At 42.6% G+C, this 13,986-nt stretch overlaps 1 protein-coding gene across 1 annotated transcript in view; it reads left to right on the forward strand.

Moving 5' to 3' along the window:
• The window catches only part of MAP2K5 (mitogen-activated protein kinase kinase 5), a gene marked incomplete at its 5' end in the record, with an annotated part of 54,678 nt that overhangs the window by 23,684 nt on the left and 17,008 nt on the right, over positions 1 to 13,986 (forward strand). Inside the window, 4 exons of the mRNA XM_010157434.1 lie at positions 3,414 to 3,453; positions 8,219 to 8,287; positions 8,380 to 8,461; positions 12,121 to 12,182. Of these exons, the coding sequence (XP_010155736.1) occupies positions 3,414 to 3,453; positions 8,219 to 8,287; positions 8,380 to 8,461; positions 12,121 to 12,182 (253 nt within the window). The remainder of the gene's footprint in view (positions 1 to 3,413; positions 3,454 to 8,218; positions 8,288 to 8,379; positions 8,462 to 12,120; positions 12,183 to 13,986) is intronic.

Below are 13,986 nucleotides of genomic sequence, written 5' to 3' on the forward strand. Positions count from 1 at the left end.
TGTCCCACACCTGAATTGGGCATAGGAACTAAAATATAGGTCTCAGCATCAAGAAAGAACAGTTTGCTTGCATGAAGAATTTTCATTTTCTGAGGAAAACTAATACCAATTATTTCCGTGTAACCTGGATATATTCCGAGACCAAGATGCCATTTTCAACCACTAGCCTTTACCGTTCCCTTTGAAGATGTCACCGGAGATCAGCTTCATACCTACCACTTTTTGTACAATTTTGTCATCTTACAGGCACACGGCAACTATTTTAAGTCAAGCTGTGGTGAATTTCAAAAGAATGCATCATCCTGAAAGATTGGTACCCCAAAATGGATTTCTGAACTCTGCTTTTTTCTTTTCTTTTTGTTTTTATAATGACTTTAATCATTATCCTCAGCCTAAAAATGCTGTGGCTTCAGTAGCTAACAACTGTCTATTTTAAAATGCAATAAAAAATTAGTTGGGTGCAGGATTCTGGTATTACAGTCTATTCATGTGTAGAAATTGGGCACCAAATGAATTGCTGATTGCTGTTGTGTTTATTTTCCTACAGATTTATTAAAATATTGTGTTAATACTTTTCACTATAAGCCTAAAAAGTATTCTGGTGGTGGAGAAAGTTGTTACTAAAATGGTCATTAATCTCATAGCATTTCCAGTCGTTTGCATTTAAAATAAGAAAACGTCAGGTTTGTGGTAGATGCAGTTTTTCAACGAACCTGGGCGGGATCTGGATCAGGCCCTGCATAAGAATATATTCTTAATTTGTTGTCCCAGTAACTTTTTAAAACTTGGGGCTGCAGAGATTGGTACGCACTGTCCCTTCGCTCTCTCCTAGCAATGAATGATGTATAGCCACCGATTCTCAGTCGTCTGTTACAGCTTTTGCAGCGGGTCAAGAGCAAACCAAACCCCAACGAAAAAGAGCAGAAAAAGGACTTTGTTTTCCCTGAGCTGGTTTCTGCAAGGCATGAAATTCTGCCAATGTCAAAACAGGGTTTTCCTGGAATATTTTGCATTTCAATGCTTTTCATTTCTGCTCTTCACATTTGTCTTTAAGTAGTTCAGCAGCTATTTAGCAACTGTTTTCACTCCCCTTGCTTGTCTTTACTGTTAGGCACCGCTGAAGTGCGTTCCTAGCAGAGGAGCTGCTGCTGTAGCTGTTCATTAGGTGACATCGTTTGCCAGCCATCCTGGAAGATTTTTAAGCGTGTTCGCTGAAAACCGCAGCGTTTTGCAGCTTTGCTTCCCCTAATGATCTGGTTCTACGATGATGGGTTTGTTTACTTCCTTTTGGAGGTGACACTGGGATCGGTGAGAGTTGACCCTTGAGATGAGGCTTTGCATTACTTAGAGTATGAATATTAATTTAATCTCCTCCTAGAAATCCGTAGGCTTACTGATGGGTGCAGTAGGCACAAGAAGTATGTTTTTCTTCATGCTGTGCACATTATTCCATGGTTGGGTTTTTTTTTTTTAAGTGCATCCTTCTGAAGCTACATAAAGGTACTAAATCTTCAGGCTTTAGCTGTGCTGACTGCAACCAAAATGATCAATTCCAACTTAGTTCTACATAATATCTAACAAAAACGTTTTCCCAAAAAAAACGGGTAATTACTGTAGCAACTACAGACTAATTTGAAGTGTTAGCTGTTAATTAAAACACTACAGAGGTGTACGGTTGTCTTTTGGTGTAACCAAAGCTCCTATTCAAACTTCATTAATCACTTTACGGTTATTGTGTGGAGGAAGGGCCAGGACAATGGAGATGCCGGATCAGCCTGGAGTAAACAAATTCCTTTCCTCCCAGGTAGCATGCCATTTGCAGAGGCACTGGACACGCTGTACCCATGGGCATGGTATCTCCTTTGTGATCCAATTCTCAGCGATAATTAAATGTTAAATTGGTACTGTCAGTGCTCTGTAAACCAAACCAGGTATCTGCCCTCTGCTGGAAACTTAACCCAAACTTCCACGGATGAATTAGCGTGCATCATAATTAAATAATCAAGTCTTCCCTTTTAATTCACTTGGAAACAGGAGATCTCTCTTATGGAAAAAAGATCAGCTTTCTTGACAAGCTAATTAAGTTGCCAAACTGCCCGGCACAGCACATATTAAGCTAACAGACGCTAAGCATGCTATCTCAACCTGTTCATTTTCTTATCATTTCTGCCCATCTTAAGTCCATAATGTTTTGCCACTGTTGATTCATCCCTAGTTACAGCAGAGTTCATTTCCTCCGTCGGATTCCTTGGTTATGCATTCGTGTTGCACTGATATTAGCCAGCACTGATTTTTGGTGCGCCTTTTTAAATTCTGCTTGCTCCTAGAAAGTAACGCCGCTTGCTTACAGGAATCTTCATCTGTGGGTTATTAAATTAACAAGAAACTTCCAAGCCATTTACAGAAATTATACGAGCGCGCAGGGTTATAAACAAGGCGAAACAACAGTCTCGCCCTGTGCTACATGTGATTTTGCATGCAAAAAACCCCAACTATTAAAGCTTTTCTTCTTCAGTAATAATTGCTAAAGGTATAGAGTGGTTAAATATTATAATTCTTTAAAGTGAATGCCACATCTATGACATACTGTGCATACTATCGTAAATCATTATAAGACAGTAAAACTAGTGAAAAGGAAAACCTTTAATGGTTTTGGGTTTATGCAAAATTACATATGATTTTTAGTAGACCTTTTTTTCCCCCCCCTGCCTTTTCTTACGAGTTCATGGTTAGGAATGCACGAGTCATCATTAAATAGCTAGTTATAAATATCCTCAGAAATTAAGACAAACAGCTCTTGGAATATTTGGGAAAACTATTTTGGGTACATGTGAGCGTTCCGATGCTTTCTTACCTCACATGTGCACACACATGCTCATCTTAAACACAAATGCAGAACGTTCATTTCACCAATATTTTCTGAGGGCCCTTAGGATCCGATAAAGCATACCCGTCACTACCTGCTTTACTTCACTTTAATTGATACAGCTCTGTATCTTGCTGCCTGATTACCAAAAATACCCACAGGATTGGCAAATGTGTGATAAACCTTGTTTTACCTGAAGATCCTGAAGAATGGCTATATCATACCTTCGTTGCATTAACAGAACGTGTGAAAGCGGATGCATTTATAGTTGTAAGGTTGCTGTTACGCTGCACAACAGCCTTCAGTGTGTAGGTTTGATGTAAAACATGCAGATGTAAAAACCTGCTTAATTGGTTCCGTTGTGACGATACTCTCCTGATCGATTGTTTTCATCAGGCTGTCTGCAGAAATGCCGTATACAGTTGGTTTAGCGTAGAACGTGTTAGCTCCAAGTCATTTTGCTGGGAAATGAGTGTCTGCATGTTGCACGTATGTAGAAAGGTAATTTTATGTCATCTCAAGGTATTTAATTTTTCCCCTCACGCAGGGCACATCACGTCCCTAGTGGAAAAATACTCGCAGTAAAGGTAAGATATTACCGTAATTTTCTTCCTCTCTTTCTTTCTTTCTCTCCATTTTTTTCTTGACCTTGCTTTCCTTCCCCTCCCTCTGATTGTTAGACCTCAGTTTGTTTTACTGCATTAAAGTCCACATTGTTTATGCAGGGAAACTCCAGTCCATAAATTCAGTAATTCCCAGTGAGCTGTAGGGTTGCGTGGTCAGATAAATACCAGTCTTGCCTGCGAGTTCACTTAAAGCTGGAGTAAACCAGTAGCACAGCTCGGACAACAGTAAGACAACTGGTGTATTTAACATATTAAATTAGTAAATTAAATTAACACAGTTAATCTATAGAAAAACATTGAAATAAGTAATTTTCTCATTTATCAAACTCTTTATTTTGACTATTTTGTTAAAGCAGTAGAGACACTTGGAAAAGAAATTAATTGTTGCAGTCATACAATTCCAGTGAACAGTTTGGGATCTAAAAAGTATATTTAAAAAATACAATTTGTGGAACAGGTACTTAGAAAACTGTGAGATGGGCTTCTTGGCTCATTTCTTTTTTCCCCCCGATGTCTTTAATCATTAAATACTGGTGAAACTGAGTTAAACTGAAAGAAGGTGGAGTGGGGAGAGAAGGGCAAGAGAGAGAGTGATGGGAGCTGGTTGCTGCAAGCAGAACTGGTGTTAAATGGAATTTAAAGATGTGAGATTATGTTAAGACTTCAAATGAAGCATTTGTATTTACCAAGAAGTATGTACGTATCTGGGTAACTCGGATTTGGGCTCAGATTGTCTTGTGGTTCCAGTCAGATACCACTTACTAGAAGGAGACTCTGCCTGTGTTTTGGCCTTCCTGAGGTTCACATAAATAAATCCCTTCACCCCACTAGGAGAAAAGCAGAGGCTCACCGCTGGATTTGCAGCGGTTCTCTCCTCGTGGAAAATACGGAAATGGAAATAACGTCCAAATAACCTCTAGTTGCGTGGAATACAAATAGCGGTTGGAAAAGCTTTCCAAAAAGTCACTTTGAGAAAGTCCTTTCAAGTGGTATCCGTCATCCCTAAAGCTGCTATGAGCAGTTAGCCTAAGACAGGAATTCTCGGAGTCGTAATGGACACAAAAGTGCAGAAAATTTAATAATCGAAAATACTTTTTATTCCAATTTTCAAGATGGAACTAAAAAAGCTCTTCCCCTAAATCCTGGGGTTGTGTGAAGATGCTGCTCTTCCATGGGACCTACATCGCTTCCTCAAATAATGTTTGAGGATTCTCAGCATCATCTTCCGTGCCAGCCGCTGCTGTGGGTGCCCTCAGAACCTGCCTGCAGAGGAGCTGGAGCAAGAGAAAAATTGAACAGGCAGGAGGGGAAATGAGTTCACCCTTTGCAAGGTTAATTGAAATCACCTTCCCGTGGCAAAAAGCCTTTTCCCCCAGCAATTTCACCTCCTTGTTTCCTGTAGTGTCCAAGGGTTTGGTTAGTCCTGGTGGATAATTAGCATCCTGAAGATTTGGGAAACTGGGTTTTCGTGTAGATACCACTCATGGTGGCCCTGTCACTCTCCATTGTATTTTTTTAGCGTGAGTTGCATCGACGCGCGGGTGTTATCGTAGAGTAACACGCGTGCAAACTGGAGGTCAGGAAACCTGCTATGACAGTGATGGTGGCACCTCACCCTGTTGAATAAGTCACTTGACACACCTATGGCCCGGCACAGGCGGCAGTAAAAGGTGGGTGGTGACGCCAGCGCCCTGCCACGATGGTCACAAGGCTCCAGTGTTGGGACAGAGGATTACCACCCTAAAAGGGACATTGCTGGATGGACCTGTGAAAGCAGAGCCCTGCCTTTCTGCGGGCTTGTTTTGACCACAATATAGAGGTTTGGTCGGACCAGATAACGTTCTGAAAACCTGTCGATTAAAGCGCTTTCAGCTGGTAGTTAATCATGTATTGAACAGGAAAACAAACCAACGCTAATGCCTGTATCGCAGACCAAAGCTGTCCGTGTCCTTACATATTTTATGTAAACTTTGCAGCTAGATACTCTGAGCAGGATGTAATAGATTTTTCTAAGGGAACTTTTTTCTAATTAGAGGGAAAAATCCAAAGGAAAAATTTGAGCGTACGCTGCCTGGTTGCCATTCTTAACCTGCTTTCCGTTTCTCCTGCTCTTAAGCTAGCATTTAAATGGACCATTTGATTAATCATTTGTATACTGACTATAATACTCCCAAATTTCCTTTGAGTTGTACATACTGTAAAAGACAATTATGTCGCCACAGATTAAATAAGTGAATTAAAACAGAATAGCAGCTTAATTTGACCTGTGATTTTGCTCTCGTTCCCTTTAGTGGAACGTATGCCACTCCAGCAAATAGATGAAGTCATCCATGACAGCTTGTGATGAATTGCCGTATTTATACTGTATATTTTAATAGCCTCACACTAATTTAAATTGAGCACAGAGTAAATTATAATTCAGTCACTTGACTGCTTGTATTTAACTTGACAACTCATCCTTATTTGTCCTGGAGGTGTAGTGGAGAGCAGGGGAAATATGCTCAGGTATTCCTCTTTTTAAAATTAACCCTTTTCGCTTCAGACGTTGGGTATGTGGCGTTCACGCGCGTTACAAGCGTGCTCGTTCCAAAGGTGCCGTGTTGGAAAAGTTTGTTGTCCGACGTTACGTCTCACTTGCTTACCCGTGCTACAGCTGTGGAAGTTGCAGCCAAATCCTTATTCACAGCTTCTTCCTTGGCAGCAGTGGGTCTGAGGAGGTTGTGGGGTTTGTTGTTCCAGCCCACGTGGAACACCGTCAGCTCAATGTGTTCCGACAACTTGTTTCACCCGTACCGATTTCATTTTCTAAATAGGCTTGGAAATTTTCTACAATTATTACTCGGGGGATCACAAAAGTAGATGAAAGTGGTGCTGTATAGATACCTTTGTCCTCTTTCTGCCCTGTTGGCGTGGCAAGGTTTTGGTAGCAGGGGGGGCTGCAGGGGTGGCTTCTGTGAGAAGCTGCCTGAAGCTTCCCCTGCGTCGGATAGAGCCAATGCCACCTGGCTCCAAGACGGACCCACTGTTGGCCGAGACAGAGCCCATCAGCCATGGTGATAGCGCTGCTTGGATAACGTATTAAAATCTGGGAAGAGCAATTGGAGCTGGAGAAGTGAGAGCATTGTGAAAGCAACAACCCTGCAGACCCCCCGGGCAGTGGAGAAGGAGGGCAGGAGGTGCTCCAGAGGTTCCCCGGCAGCCCGTGGTGCAGCCCATGGTGAGGACGGCTGTGGCCTGCCGACACGGAGGAGGGTCGCAGAGGAGCAGAGACCCACCTGCAGCCCAGGAGGACCCCATGCTGGGGCAGGGGGATGCCTGAAGGAGGCTGTGCCCCCCTGGGCAGCCCGTGCTGGAGCAGGCTCCTGGCAGGAGCTGTGGCCCGTGGAGAGAGGAGCCCAGGCTGGAGCAGGTTTGCTGCAGGACTGGTGACCCCAGGGGGACGCAGGCTGGAGCAGGGGGCTCCTGAAGGACGGCACCCCATAGGGAGACATGCCGGAGCAGTTCGGGAAGAACTGTGTACTACTCCATAGTATCCTGAACACTTGAAAACAGGGAAGCTCTGCTTTTCCAGGTGATCCTCACTATTAGAATGCAGGGTCTGTATGTAATTATAGTTCATGCAAATCAGCCAGAGACCTTTCTTCATGCCAGGTCCTGGTTGATTGGATGTCAACGATATATTTGACGCTGATCATGCTAACTAGTCATTGTTCAGGTCGCTGAAGCCTTCACGGTGAACGAGGCAGGGAAATTTCTCACTCTGCATAGAATTTAGTATGATAAAATTTAATTTTAGGCTGTTGACAAGATTAAATTCTGTTAATACTCAATGGGAAAAAACGGATGGTATTCCAGCAAATTATTTTAAGTTTTTCACATTGGAAAAATGTAAGTGAATATTGTTGGCAAATGATTATTGATCTAGACAAGTGTGTTAAACGTTTCTTGGCAGCCCTGTATTACGCTTACAATTTAGTTTAGTGACAGCTTTTATAAATAACCCTAAAGCAAACTCTTCATAGTAACAGGTCATCGTGTTTTTCTCCTAGACAGATTTTGATACTGTAAAATGCACGTGTTTGGAAACGGTCTCTCCATATTTTGGTTCGTCAGCAGTATATGCAGCCTAAATATCTATTCTGCAAATTGGCTAGATTTTGTTTCCCTTCAGCTTAAAGTGTTAGACTGTGAAATACTGCGTGGTGGACAATTGAACCTGGCTGAACGCGTTTGGGGTCCATTTAGGTTTGTGTTGTTGTATGTAATAATGGGGTGTGCAGGTCTTTGAACAATCATGGCAAAGACCCGTTTGTTAAAGCTGACTTTCAGTGCTGGTTCTGTCGGAACCAATGTCCTTGCCAAGAGGGTCTGTGTTGAAAATTCACAATACTTAGAACTCCAGACAGCGCACCCCACCTTCACCACTGCACTTGGTACCTTAGTCCCGGTTAGCAGCCTGGCTCAGAATGATGGGCGACGAGGTGTGGATGAAGGAAGCAGCGGAGGAGCATCCCAGCGAGTGGCTGAGCACTAGTCAGGTCGTTCTGTAGTTGTTTTGAGGAATGCTTTGGCGGTGCTTACGCGGTACTGCGGTACGGGTTCAGCCCTTAGCGCTTACATCGGCACATTCAGCAGGGCCTGCCGGCCTCACGGCCTTCCCGGTCGTCTGGGTCTTATTTTGAGTCACTCGCTTTTTCTAATCACATGTCTGCTTTTTGTGTTTTAGGTCATACCCTTAGATATAACACTGGAACTCCAGAAGCAGATAATGTCGGAGTTAGAAATTCTTTATAAGGTATATAGATTTTCTCATTTTCATTGTTCTGCCTTACAATCTTCTTACAGCAAATTTTAAACAAGGCTTCTCTTTCTCCTTTCTTTTTCCAGTGTGACTCATCATATATCATAGGATTTTATGGTGCTTTTTTTGTAGAAAACAGAATTTCATTGTGTACAGAGTTCATGGATGGTGAGTTGTGCATCTAGCGCCTTTTGATTGCTAAGTGTGTAATGGGAAAATCGTCTAAAGATGTGCTTTTCCAGAATGGAGCAAAATGCAGTAGTGTGATCTGAAAATGTAAAGTATTAATTACTTTGCAGGTAGTTTTTTTAAAAACCACAGGCTAGTGCTGGGATTGTGTTCTCTTCTCCATGGTATGCTGTATTTTCCCAAATGTAATGTTGCTTACTTTTATTGAAAATGTAAATAGAACAGAAATAACTGCTAGCTTAATTTGTGGTTTGATATTGGAGTCTTCCATACAATCTGTCCTCGCTGACAAAACAGCTGTTCCTCACTTTTACTGTTTTGATAGCCAAAACAGATTTTCTTTTAAAGAAATCTATTAACCCAATGTCCTATGTGCTTTCAGTGGAAATCGTCTCTTAATTGCAAGAGAAGGAATTATTTCCTAACGCAGCTGTTTAGCGCTGCTGCGTTGAGTTCCTTTTTGAGTGTACTCTTGTTTCTCCCAGTACGTATCTTCAGACCACCGGTATCCCCCTCCCCACCATCCGATGCCGCTGTCATTATGGGGATGTACTAGTGCTTGGCTTTGAAATCTTGTGCGGCGTGGCGTTCTTGAAGAAAAGGCAGAAGTGTACTGGTTACACGAATTCATAATCATTGCTGCCCTCTGTGTGTCAATTCTGAGGGTCTCACAACAGATGCAGTCCCCTCGTGTCTTGTGCACAAGAACCCCCTTCGCAGCGCTCAACTTCTAACATCACGTTGTTGTTACACACAACAGTCTCTTCTCTCATGAGCCAGCATTTTATGCCCTATCCCGGTTTTTGACAATGGTTCAGTTAAGCTGGATATAAAGAAGTGAGGATCTCGCAAATAATTTGCTGTGGAGGGAAGGCTTTCTGGCAGGAAAAATTTCCAAAGCCAAACGTATACCATTAAGCATCGTTGAGTAGCTTCTTTCTTTCTGATGGGGACCGCGGATAAAGCCCTTCAGGGTTTTATGGTGCATTTTGTTTTCTCCCTGTTAAAATGGTCTGTTATTACTGTTATTTCTCTCTTTTTGCACTTACTACCTCTGCCCAGTGATCATTGTGCCCCATTTCTGAGCATGAGTATTCTTTCAGATTTTCTGTATTTGATGAAAACTATTATATTTATTGAACCAAGGCCACAAGTTACGTTCTTCACTGTTCCCACGCTGTGTGGCCATTAGCCATTTCTCTGCTCTGTCCTTGCAGTTGCACTCAAGACTTGCAAGCCCGTGTTAAGCAGCAGTCACATGCAGTAAGGAAGCATCTGCTCACGCCGAAACACGCATCTGCCTGGAGTATGCGTGCCCCTACTAACTCAGAGATACTTTAAAAAATGACGGCCATAAATGCTCGCAGGTCTGAATTCCTGTCCGAAAATATTTAAGCCTTTAGGGTATGCATCCCTCATGCTGTTGCACAACCGTGCTGTTTACTGACCATGCACAAATTACTTGGAATTATACTGGAGCTGACCTCTGCTCTGCCTCATGGTGTGCGCTCCTTCTGGCAGAAAGCAACAGCGATCGTTTAAAGGAAGAACAAAATGCAAATAAAGGGACCTTGCCTTTTTTTTTTTCCCCTCCAGACCTTTAATTTTGATGCGTAAGGATGCAGGTAAAGACAAGAAAAAATAATTTCTTATCCTGCAGATGAACAGCTTTAACCTTGACAGATTTTTAGCCCTTTTGACTGTCTCAGGCCAGTTTGTGGTATTTCCTGAATCCATATCCCATGACTCTGCCCGGTTTTATCCTGTACCATATTCCAAAACATAGGTGTTTCCCGTATGAATTACCTAGATACAGGTGGATCCGCATCTTCTGGGATAGTCATGACTCAAGGAGAAGGTGCACATACAGAAAGAACCATATTGGCTCTTTCCAGGCACCGGCAGGCAGGAGAAAGCCAAGTAACTCCAGCTCTGCAAATATCAACCCACGGAGGTTGAATTGACCTGCATCACCCTCACACCGGCCAGTTGATCTTAAAGAGCAACAGAGATGTGAAATGGGGCTTTCTATTCTTTCCACGTTTATATTTACACTAAAGACCATGTTCTCGTAAATAAAGATGGTGAGATGCACTATTGCATTTCACTTATGTTGTTGCTGCTTTGCCTTGAACCGCTGAACACCCCATTAAACTTCCCTTAAAAGCAGCGAGAAGTGCAGGTTATCAGGCTGTACCTGGGTGTCTGCACATAGATGTGGGAGCTGACCTTATATATTTGGGTTTGGAAACGTTGTCCGCCGCAGAATTTTCTTTTCCCCATAGAAAAATGGCAAATTTCCCTGATTGTTTGCAAAACGATACTTTCCTTCATTTTTCAAACAGCCCAACCTTTAGTGACATTTTTAATAGCAAGAATTAGCAGTGTGGCATATGAATATAGGGTTTTTTTTAAATAGTGGGTTTACTTTTAAAACTGAGGTTGATTATAATCCACATGCAATGTGAACTATAGAAGTTGAAAGATTAAACTTAATGAAGGGGTAGTTTCAAATGTCTGGAATCAAAGCAATGTTAGCAAAGGCAAACTCATCCTGTGTTTCTGACACTAGACACGATGAGAATCCAGGGATAACGACCACCACCACCAAACCCCACTCATTAGAATAAGAAATGTAGTATAAAGAAGAGCTATTGTATAATTAAGGCTGAAATAAGGACCTTGTGACTTCTTTGGATTGTAGCATTTCAGAATGAATGGGTTTTACTTTAGAAAACTGAACCATAAGCAAAGTCCAAGGTGTAGTTTCCGTAATTGCTGAGTGTTGGGCTAACTCTTTTCCCAGTGGTGTCATCAGTAAAATCCATATCCTACACTGAGAGCAGTTAGATCGGTGTTGAGCGCGTCTGAGAACCTCAAGCCTTGACTAAGGCTCATGCAAGCTCAGAGTGATAGTGCTCTGCCTGTAATTTGCTTGTCCTTTTTTTTTTTTTTGGCTATACTGCATGGATATTTTTATTTCTTAATTTTAAATTTGCTTTCTTGCCCAAGGATTTGTGTTTCACCCCACGGCCATTTTGAATACTGGTTTGGCCATGAATCTTCTATGTGGAAGATAAGGGAACAATCCTTCCCAGTCCCTTGGGAATTAGGGGAATTAGATTTCTCGCTTCCCAGGAGCTCCTTGTCTTTCATTTTCAGACACTGGTGTGAACACAGAGTGCCACTCTTACCCAAACTCTCACTGGTTTGATCATCAGGAGGAAACAGCTTTAAGCATAATGTCAGATACCCTGTGATGCTCGCGCCAGGTTTTGGGGACAAGGGTTAGGATGCCTTGGACTTTGTTATTCCAGAGGAATTGCTCCAAGCCTGGTGGTTGTGAGTTCTCCAGTTTCGATAATCTGTCCCGTGACTGGGAGGTTTTCTAAAAGGAGTTTGAGTATTAATGCTGCAAGCAGAAATAAGTAACGTGGGTGAAGAGAGACCTGAGTACTGCTTCGTGTGTTTATTCCAAGTTTGTTAGATTTTTAAGGTCAGTTATTTCTGACACAGTTATCATTATATCATTGATGGCATTCTTATTAATAACCAAGGCCTAGAAAACCCTTGTGACTTCAAATCTAGGGCAGTATTTCATTTTGTATTACCTAAACACATTTTGTTTGTCCCTGCAGGGGGTTCTTTGGATGTTTATAGAAAAATCCCCGAACACGTGCTTGGAAGAATAGCAGTAGCTGTAAGTACTTTTTTGTCTTTCAGTTTTTGATTGTGTGTGTAACGCATCTCTGGTTTGAGTGCACGTGTCCCCTTGGGACAGTGAGTCATCTCCGGGATCCGTGTCCTCGTTGTGTCTGTCTAAAAGGGAAAGTCTTTCCTACCTCCTGCTCCTCCTGGCTGTCTTGTGTGCACAAGGACACCGGGGTTGAGGACACCTCCCTTTTGAATGACCAACACCTGAGTTGCCCGGGGCTCAAGAAATGTAAAAGGATGTGATGAATTGAATAGGATAAGAGAAAAAAAAAATTAAGAATTTGCTGGAGAACTGTGTGGTTGTGTTTCTTTGGATCAACCCTTGTAGGATGGAGCAGTCCTTAATCGCCTTTATTTAGCCTTTACGTTCTCCTGTGCTATATGATTCCTTTAAAAAGGGATTCAGAAGCGCTGTCCTAGCCCTTGCGGTGATCCCGCGTCTGCTGCCTCTGCTGATTCTCCTGTGTAATTTCCGTTCTAACTGTCCTCATTCTCTATGAAGTAACTCAATTAGATTTGCTTCCCAGGTTGAAAAATCAAGCCAGTTCCTGTTATCAAAATGCAACGGCAGAACACATTTTCCGTCTTTCCCTGTGGCAGATGTACTCCTTAAGGCAGATAAGGAGGAGGCTGAAGTTTTTATTTGGTGCAAGCCAGGCCTGACAAAGGCTGCCTGGGGCCAAGCTGCTCTCGTCCCTGTGCTGGGACCCTTCACACGTGAGCAGACACGGCTCAAGACCTGATAGTTGTTTTAGGGGAAGTGAGCAGGGAGCTGCTCTGTGATTTGGGAAGAACTATCCGTCCCCAGTGTCTACTCAGTTCGGTGGCAGAGTGCTTACAGCGGGATCCTTAGAGCTCCTGGTAGCCCATGACTGTGTCTCAGCAGCATTCAGGGACTTTGCATTGCTGGAAATTCACTGGCCACAATTGAAAACTTGGATTACAGAACAAAAATAGGTAAACGAAAAGTTCTGTACTTCGCCATAGCTGAACCCAGGGTAAATGAACAATGTCTTAATGGATTTCGCAAGGGAGAGAGATACTGCTAAACAATTGCTAAATATAAGGAATACTTTGATAACTTAAGCAGTTTAAAGCATAACAAAGTTATTCTATCATGTGCCACTTAATTAAGTGCTGGGTTTTCACATTCATTATACATCAAGCTGACAATTTAAATCCTTTAATCCAACACAGGCAGCTATTTAGTCTCTGTTCATTGTAATTCACAGCTCTACTTTCTCTTAATTTGTGTGGCCTGCCCAGGGTGATGAACATCCTTCTCTGATGCCGTTTCCTCTAAGTAGCTTCAAATCTTCTCATTATATAGCCTAGCAGTTTCTTATGGAATTTGAATGCTTTTCACCTTTAGTTCAGAGTAAAAACGTTTCATCTCTTCTTCCCTATGGAGCAATGAATGATAAGTTGCTCACGATGTCCTCATATTCCTGAGGCTAATAGGATGTGTGTAGTCTAGTAGTACTGGGATGGGCCTTCAAGCATTTCTTTAGATGCTTCTTCCTTCTTCTTTTCCTCATCTCACTTTGTGTTGTGTACTTAACACATCCACTCTAACTTAGCTTATGGGCTGGTTTGCGCTGGGGTAGAGTTAATTTTCTTCACAGTAGCTGCTGTGGGGCTGTGTTTTGGATCTGGGCTGGAAACAGTGTTGATAACACAGGGATGTTTCAGTTACTGCTGAGCGGTGCTTACGCAGAGTCGAGGCCTTTTCTGCTCCCCACCCCACCAGCGAGTGGGCCGGGGGGGCACAAAGAGATTGGGAGGGGGGA

The sequence above is a fragment of the Eurypyga helias genome, unplaced genomic scaffold, assembly GCF_000690775.1.
Source record: "Eurypyga helias isolate BGI_N326 unplaced genomic scaffold, ASM69077v1 scaffold7748, whole genome shotgun sequence".
NCBI lineage: Eukaryota > Metazoa > Chordata > Aves > Eurypygiformes > Eurypygidae > Eurypyga > Eurypyga helias.